The sequence below is a fragment of the Zootoca vivipara genome, chromosome 8 (genome assembly GCF_965207765.1).
Source record: "Zootoca vivipara chromosome 8, rZooViv2.hap1.1, whole genome shotgun sequence".
Lineage (NCBI taxonomy): Eukaryota > Metazoa > Chordata > Lepidosauria > Squamata > Lacertidae > Zootoca > Zootoca vivipara.
The window spans coordinates 87,440,250-87,448,305 of record NC_142591.1 but is presented as its reverse complement, the minus strand read 5'-3'; the positions used below and the strand labels follow the sequence as shown (position 1 = coordinate 87,448,305).

Genomic DNA, 8,056 nt, shown 5'->3' with positions numbered 1-8,056 from the left:
TATCAGCCATAACCTTGTGCTTAAGATGCATGAAAAAGTAAAGCAAAGCAACAGCTGGTCCCACCTTTGGCCCTGCAGATGTCGCTGGACTGCAACTCCCATCAGCTCCAGGTGACAGGGCATGCTTCTATACTGCTGCAGTTTCACTGGGTTCATGTTGTCTTTTTGTTGTAATGATACTGGGTTTTGTTCTAATGATACTGGTTGGTTTTACATTGTACACACCTTAGAGATTTTTATTTTATTTTGTTATTTTTAATGAAAGCTTTTAATTAGGGAACTTTTAATGCTTAATAGATTGTATTTTTATGTTTTGTTGGAAGCCGCCCAGAGTGGCTTGGGAAACCCGGCCAGATGGGCGGGGCATAAATATATTATTATTATTGTTACAGGTAGGTAGCCGTGTTGGTCTGGGTCGAAGTAAAATAAAAAAAATTCCTTCAGTAGCACCTTAAAGACCAACTAAGTTTTTATTTTGGTATGAGCTTTCGTGTGCATGCACACTTCTTCAGATTATTATTGTTGTTGTTGTTTAGTCGTGTCCGACTCTTCGTGACCCCATGGACCATAGCACGCCAGGCACTCCTGTCTTGCACTGCCTCCCGCAGTTTGGTCAAACTCATGTTGGTAGCTTCGAGAACACTGTCCAACCATCTCGTCCTCTGTCGTCCCCTTCTCCTTGCGCCCTCCATCTTTCCCAACATCAGGGCCTTTTCCAGGGATTCTTCTCTTCTCATGAGGTGGCCAAAGTATTGGAGCCTCAGCTTCAGGATCTGTCCTTCCAGGCAGCACTTATTATTATTAGGTTGTATAATGCCCTTCATCTGTAGATTTCAGGGTGGTTCACAAGAGAAAAATACAAGATTCTCTCTATAAAAACCGAACATTTCACAGACAGGAAGCCACTACACACATTGAATTGGGCCAGGAATGAGCACCTGCCCTTCAGCCTAAGGTCCCAGGCACAGGAGCCGGGTGGCCCTTGGGCAAGAGCCTCAGCTGCTCCTGGGCGGATTTCTCCCTGGGCCTCTGCCAGCCTGAGATGCGGCAGCAGAGGGTTGGGGCGGCAAGGCAAGGCTTAGATGCAGCACATACTGACCCCCATTTCATGTACAACAAAAGGAAGCGCTGGGGAAGGTGAGAGGCTCCTGCTTGAAGCCCTGGAGAGCCATTGCTGCCGGTCAGTGTCAGCAGTACTGAGCTGGATGGACCAAGGGCTGAGTCTAGAAGACAGCTGGATGGGCTCCTTTTCCACCCCTACGAGGGTCATTAAGGGGTTAAAGCGACGGAGCATGCCGTTCCTAGAAGGGACATAGAAAGCGCAACGAGATGACACTGCAGAGCGGCTCCTCCCCCGACTGGCATTTCCCGCTTGACGCCGAGAAGCCTCGCCAAGAGCATAGCTGTCAGGTTTTCCCTTTCCTCGCGAGGAAGCCTATTCAGCATAAGGGAGTTTAGCTTTAAAAAAGGGAGAACTTGACAGCTATGCAAGAGGAGGGGCGGGAGCTGGGCGAGACTCAAAGCGGGCTGCACTGCAGGGCTGGCGTTGGCCGGCACCCCTCCCGCTTCCAGCCACGACGAGGAAAGCGTCCCATCTGCAGGAGGAGAAGGCCCTCTCTTGACTTTATAGCTCTATGGGGATTCTTTCGCCCTTCCCATAGAGCTACACATATGAAGAGTGATACGCAGCCTAAACTTCCGGTAACAATAGACAAGCTGGCCTTGCACAGGAACCAGCTGGATCAGCCCAAGGTGGCCCATCGAGTCCAGCCTCCTGTCCTCACAGTGGCCGACCAGGTGCCCCGATGCAAAACCCGCAAGAGCAGCATCTCCTCCTCCTCCAGCATTACGGCATCCAGCGGGGCAGACAAAAGATAGCCACCCATCGCCTCCCCCATGAATTTGCCTAGTCTTCTCTTAAATGCATCCGAGTTCGTGGCCATGGGGCTTCCTCCCGTCCCGTGGGAGGGAGTTCCACAGTTTAGCTCTGCAGGGCGTGGAAAGGGGCTTCCTTTTATCCGCTATGGCTCTCCCACCAGCTCGGAGGGCGACCAAGACGAGGAAGGGTCTGGAGGCCCAGCCTGATGAGGAGCGGTTGAAGAAGCTGGCTAGTAGGTTCAGCCTGGGAAAGCGGAGACGAGGAGAGCCGCCTTCCAGTCTCTCAAAGGCCGCCCCGCGGGAGAGGGAGCCTGCTTGGCTTCTCCTGCTCTGGAGGGCAGGACTCGAACCCGTGGCTTGCAAGTGGCAAGAAAGAAGAACTTTCTGCCTGATGGCGGAACGGGCTCCGTTTCTGGGAGGCCTTGAAGCAGAGGCTGGACGCCCACCCGTCCTGGGCGCCTGGCCGGGGCTGGACTAGATGCCCCCTGGGTATCCCTCCCTATTCTGATTCCTCCCTTCCGAGACCCCCCCGCCGCTCTCTTCGCCTCTTTCCTCCCGGGGGAGGAGCCTGAGGCCGGGAAGCCCCTCCCCTCTCCGGAAGTGACGGCGGCCTGCCCCCTTTTCCGGCGCGCGGTGCCTTGTGGGTGGCTGGGCTGACCGGCTCCTCTGCAAGATGGCGGCGGCGGCGGCAGCGGCGCGGAGCTTGGCGCGATCCCGGGGGGGCCTCCTGCTGCCTCCCCTGCCCGGGGGGCCCCGCCCGCGGGTAAGACGCGCTCTCGGCCCCGCCCCTCCTCCCCGAGAGGCCCCGCCCCGCCCGGCCGGGAGGAGCCCAAGGTCACCGCGTCCCCCGAGGGGTCACCCGCCGCCCCCCGCCCGGGGGCCCCGGAAGAGGCGTCCCGGGCGGAGGGCGGGGACCCCGAGCTGCTCTCCTTCCCGTGGCGGGGAGTTCCGCAGGTCGCTTTTCTCCCTGGGAAGGGACTAGCATTCCCTCCCTGCGCGCCGGGCGGGGGGGGGGCTCCGAAGGTCTGGGGCTCCCTCGCCCTGGGCGATGCCTCCTCCCCGGGGGCAGCTGCCTTTCGGAGGTCGTCCTGTCCGCCCTGGGAGAAGGAGCGGTGCAGCCGGAGCCAAGGGCCTTCCTTGTTCTCAGGATCAGTGCCGGATTTACGTATAAGCTCTAGCCCACTCTCTTGGGCCCCTCCCCAAAAAAACTGGGTGTACATTTGCAAAAATATAAGATAAAAAACGAAATAAAACCTACATGCAGCAACAGTGTTTTGTGTTGTGCAGGCTCCTATGATGTAAGTCACGGGCCCCGCCTGCTCGCCTGCTCCCGGTTTGCTCATTTCTTACATAAGGTGCCTACATTCTGCATGTGCAAATGGCTTTAGATACCTGTCAGGTCCAGAAACCTAAATCCGGCCCTACTCAGGATGCGACTGGAGAACAGCAGACTGAGGGAGCTGGACAGCCAGGCATGGGGACAGGGACCACGCAAAGCAGGGCAAGAAGGGGGTCCTGATCTCTGGTCCGCTGGGTCCGGAGGGCTGTAGGGAGTGGAAGCTTCTCTGGGATTCCTGCCGTGACCACCTGAAGTACAGCTTGTGTCCTTCGGAGGTGGCAATTTGGGGCACCTGCAGAGGCTTCAGGAATAGAGGTTGATCCACAGCTCATTGTCACCTCTGCATTTTGCATGAAGAACACATCGGTTCTGGCCACAAAGCCTAGATGGGTGTGCTTGGGGTTCGCTTGCTGTTCTTGTGCTTAATCTCCAGTGTGCTCTTCTCGAGCATCCCTCTGTATGTGCTGGATGCAACACGATGACTTTGCCAAGGGACCCCCTCCCCAGGAACCTTGAGGCATCTCCTAACGGTTGTAGCGCTGCTCATCCTCTAGTCTTACCTATTTTATTTTAGTTACAGGTAGGTAGCCGTGTTGGTCTGAGTCGAAGCAAAATAAAAAAATTCCTTCAGTAGCACCTGAATTCCTTCAGTAGCATTCAGAAGACCAACTAAGTTTTTATTTTGGTATGAGCTTTCGTGTGCATGCACACTTCTTCAGATACACTGGAAATGGAAGTGTCAGACCCTTATATATAGAGAGAGGGTGGTGGGGATGGGTGATGGGCTGATGGGAGTGGTAAACCTGTAGATGGCTGTTAACGACTGCTGATGACTGCAATTAGTCCTGGGGGGGGGGAGCAAGGGCAGAGGCGCTAAAGAAAGCTTGATCATGCATAATGAGATAAGAATCCCATGTCTTTATTCATCCCAGGTGGCTCCATGGTTTTAAGCTTGGTAATGAGTTCCAATTCAGAAACTTCTCTTTCCAGTCTGTTCCTGAAATTTCTCTGTAATAAAACAGCTGCTTTGAGATCTTGTATAGAATGTCCTGGGAGGTTGAAGTGTTCTCCTACTGGTTTCTCTGTCTTGTGGTTCCTGATGTCAGATTTATGTCCATTTATCCTTTGGCGTAGGGTTTGGTATTTTATTTTACTTATTTTTAAAAAATATATAGTGCTGTATCATAGAAATATATTACAACAGTTTATAACAATGTAAAAGTATAAAACCATACAGTAATAACATTTTCAGGCTGCCTTTCATGCCCCCTTTCCTCCACCCCCACAAGGCATGTTCTTGGCTTGTAGAGGATTGCCTGCTTTTCATGCAGATTGCCCCAGTTTCTGGTCTCCCAGTATCTCCCAGCTAAAAGGAGCAGAGGTCTTTGGCTGGGGAGCTGCTGCTAGTCCATTCATTCATTCAGGTAGTTTAGACCCTGATTCGCGCCCCCCCCCCCCTCGCAGAATCGATGAGACTAGATGGATGGATCGTCTGATGTGGTGTTTGGGAGGCCGCTTGTATTTTTATTTTTATTACAGTCGTAGCTTGGTTGCCTAACGCCTTGGAACTCGTATGTTTTGTCTCCCAAACGTTTGAAAACCGGAAGTGGATGTTCCGGTTTCCAAACGATTTTCGGAAGCTGAACATCCGGCGCGGCTTCTGTGGCTTCTGATTGCAGCCAATCAGAAGCCGTACTCTGGTTTCCATACGTTTTGGAAGTTGAACAGACTTCGGGAACTGATTCCATTCAACTTCCAAGGTACGACTGTATTATTATTATTATTATTAGAATTTATATACTGCCCTTTCCCTGGAGGTCTCAGGGTGGTTCACAGAAGAATACTAGGCAAAAGTCCTCTACAGGAGCCTGTTGTCGCTGCCCACGAATTCACTCTGCTGTCCTTTTCCCCCCAGGCCAACCTGACCTCTTTGGCCGGTCTCTCCCGAGGCAAGAAGGTGGCCCTGACCACGCTGGGGGTGCTGACGGCAGGCGGAGCAGGCCTGGCCTTGGCTCTCCACACTGCAGTGAAGGCCGGCGAGCTGGAGCTCCACCCCCCCAACTACCCTTGGAGTCACAACGGCATGCTGTCTTCTCTGGATCACAGCAGGTGCGGATGGGGCAGAACAGCCGGGGGGGGGGGGGAGAGAGGGAGAGATTTATGGGAACTGGTGCATCTCTTCCCCTTTGCAGCCTGCTAGGTAGGCATTGGAGGTGTGTGGTGTTAGCTATGCCAGTGGTTGCCCTGTGCCCATGGCCCTGTCTTGGTTTCTCGGCCGGATGGCTCATGTCAAGCACAAGCTCCTCCCCTCTCCCCGCCCCCATGCTCTGCTTCCTCTTCCCATCCCGAGATGTACAGATAAGAACTAAGTCTCCTCTCTGTCAACGCCCTTCCAGCAGCTGACAGTTGCCAGGATCTGCCACCTCCTTGGCCTTCCTTGACCACCAAGGCCTCCTGTACAGTGGAACCTCTGTTTAAGAACAGCCCTGTTTACAAACTATTTGGTTTACGAACTCTGCAAAACCAGAAGTTGTGTCCCGGTTTGCCAACTTTACCTCGGTTTACGAACGGAAGCCGGGCGGTGGAAGGGACCAGGGGCGGGAGGCCTCATTAGGGAAAGTGTGCCTCAGTTTAAGAATGGTTTCAGTTTAAGAACAGACTTCCGGAACGGATTAAGTTCGTAAACCGAGGGACCAGTGTAGTTGCCTCTTGGTGAGGATGCTGGAGCCGCTTCCCTGCCGTCTCCCACCCTCTCTCTCCCCAAGCAGGAAGCAAAGGCTGCTTTCTTCCCTGTTACGGTGACCCCATCGTCGCTTTCCTCAAGTCCACGCGCTCATGCCCTGCCTTGCTTTGTGCTCTCGCCTTTCTTCACCCACCTGGGCACTGGCTGTGCCCTATTTTCAGCAGTGGGTGCAACACTTCCCATTCCCTTGCGTAGGCGCCGTTGCCTTTGCTCCCAGAAGATGCTTCCTCCCTGCCTGCTGGGGGAGTTGCCCCAGAGTGTCCCATCCACCTCCAAGGAAGGAAAACTCTTGCCTGCGTTCATCCTCTCTATTGGCTGCTGCTATCTTTAATTGTTTGACTTCCAAGTTTGGTTTTTCTTTTTAAAAAGATACTGTTTGATATATTGTATTAGTTGTAAGCTGTCACAGGAGGGTCATAACTAGAAGGGGGGCTAGAAACACACCAGAACCTTCTTTGGCTTGTCTCCAGCGTCCGGCGTGGCTACCAGGTGTACAAGCAGGTGTGTTCCGCTTGCCACAGCATGGAATACCTGGCCTTTCGCAACCTTATTGGTGTCAGCCACACTGAAGAGGAAGCCAAGGCCCTGGCTGAAGAGGTAGGATTTGAGCTTTGGGGGGGGCACAGGGAAGTGGGGGGGCTGGGGTTGCTGTGGCTGGCAAAGCTATGTCCTGGAGCCCCTTGCACAGCTGGTCCCTGACTCGGGGGCTCTCCTGGGCTGCCTGGCTTTATGGACGGCTTGGTTGGTGGTGTTGGGGGGGGGGGAGACCAAATCATACTGGAAGGGGGGGAGGGAGAAGTCATTCTTGGGTGGGTGGGTAGCTTGGCCCTCTGGGGCGGCTTGGGATTCTTGCACTCAAGTTTGGCCTGTCCCGCATTAGACTGAGGTGCAGGATGGACCCAATGAGGATGGCGAGATGTTCACGCGGCCTGGAAAGCTCTCGGATTACTTTCCCAAGCCCTACCCAAATCCCGAAGCAGCACGAGCTGCAAACAACGGGGCGGTGCCCCCCGACCTCAGCTACATCGTCAATGCCAGGTAACGATGCCCAAACCAGGACTGGAGTGAGGCGGGTGGCCGTTGGCATGGTTTTGTGCTATTCCTGGCGGTTGGTGGTTTTGAGCCTCCCTTGCCCTTCTGTTCCAGGCACGGAGGTGAGGACTACGTGTTTTCCCTCCTCACTGGCTACTGTGATCCACCCGGTGGTGTGAGCATACGAGAGGGGCTTTATTACAACCCCTTCTTCCCTGGGGAGGCGATTGGCATGGCACCCCCGATCTACAACGAGATCCTGGAGTTTGAGGATGGTAAGTGGGGCCGGGCAGGACTCCCCTTGGGCTGGTTGTGGAGCCTCGCAGCGGAATAAAAAGGAATGAACGAAACCTCTGCCCTCCTGTGCAGGCACTCCAGCCACCATGTCGCAGATCGCCAAGGACGTCTGCACCTTCTTGCGGTGGGCGGCAGAGCCGGAGCACGACCACCGCAAGCGGATGGGTCTGAAGGTGGGTCTGGGAGCCCTCCATGTGGCAGGAGCTTGGCTGCCCTCAGAGAGCGAGCCAGTGGGAGGTCTGGTGACACACTAACATGCCTGCTGAAACTGCTCCCTTCCGCCTGTGTGCTGCTCTCCTAGGAAGGCCAGGGGGTGGGGGCTCCAGTGGTTCCTTTCCTGGACATCTCCTGAAGTCTCTCTGTAGAAAAGTGACTTCATGCCCCCCCCCGGGCTGTCTCTCTTCCCCCCCCCCAGATGGCGCTGATTATGGGTCTGCTGTTGCCCCTCACCTACTACTTGAAGCGGCACAGATGGTCCGTTCTAAAGAGCAGGAAGATTGCCTACCGGCCCCCCAAGTGACCCATGCTGCCGGTGGGGCAGACCTCTCTCTGATGCCTGAGCTGCGCTGCCTCTCCTGCCCTGGGAATGTATGTACAGACTGGCAGGCGGACAGGTGCTCTGCTCCATGCATTTGCTGTTATTTAATGTCTCCATCCATCCAGTCCCCCACAAAGCCTTGGGAAGAGGAGGACCCTGGGTGCAAGGGGTGGCAGGAACCCAATAAAACGCGTTTCTTCAACCAGAAATAAGCAGCTGGTGTCTGTGT

The 8,056-nt window shown here is 54.8% G+C and overlaps 1 protein-coding gene across 1 annotated transcript; it reads left to right on the top strand.

Moving 5' to 3' along the window:
- Positions 1 to 2,528: 2,528 nt before the first annotated feature.
- On the top strand, positions 2,529 to 8,036 carry CYC1 (cytochrome c1). Its single transcript, XM_035124648.3, has 7 exons — positions 2,529 to 2,641; positions 5,133 to 5,326; positions 6,431 to 6,557; positions 6,841 to 6,998; positions 7,107 to 7,267; positions 7,362 to 7,462; positions 7,705 to 8,036. The coding sequence occupies exons 1-7, from the start codon at positions 2,552 to 2,554 to the stop codon at positions 7,807 to 7,809; spliced, it is 936 nt and encodes a 311-aa protein (XP_034980539.1). The 5' UTR covers positions 2,529 to 2,551; the 3' UTR covers positions 7,810 to 8,036.
- Positions 8,037 to 8,056: the final 20 nt, after the last annotated feature.

Excerpts from the sequence above, each read along its gene's own strand:
- CYC1 (XM_035124648.3), top strand. The coding sequence starts at position 2,552 with ATGGCGGCGGCGGCGGCAGCGGCGCGGAGCTTGGCGCGATCCCGGGGG. Across the intron at positions 6,558-6,840 it reads CCAAGGCCCTGGCTGAAGAG|ACTGAGGTGCAGGATGGACC; the intron begins GTAGGATTTGAG and ends GTCCCGCATTAG. Across the intron at positions 7,268-7,361 it reads GATCCTGGAGTTTGAGGATG|GCACTCCAGCCACCATGTCG; the intron begins GTAAGTGGGGCC and ends CCTCCTGTGCAG.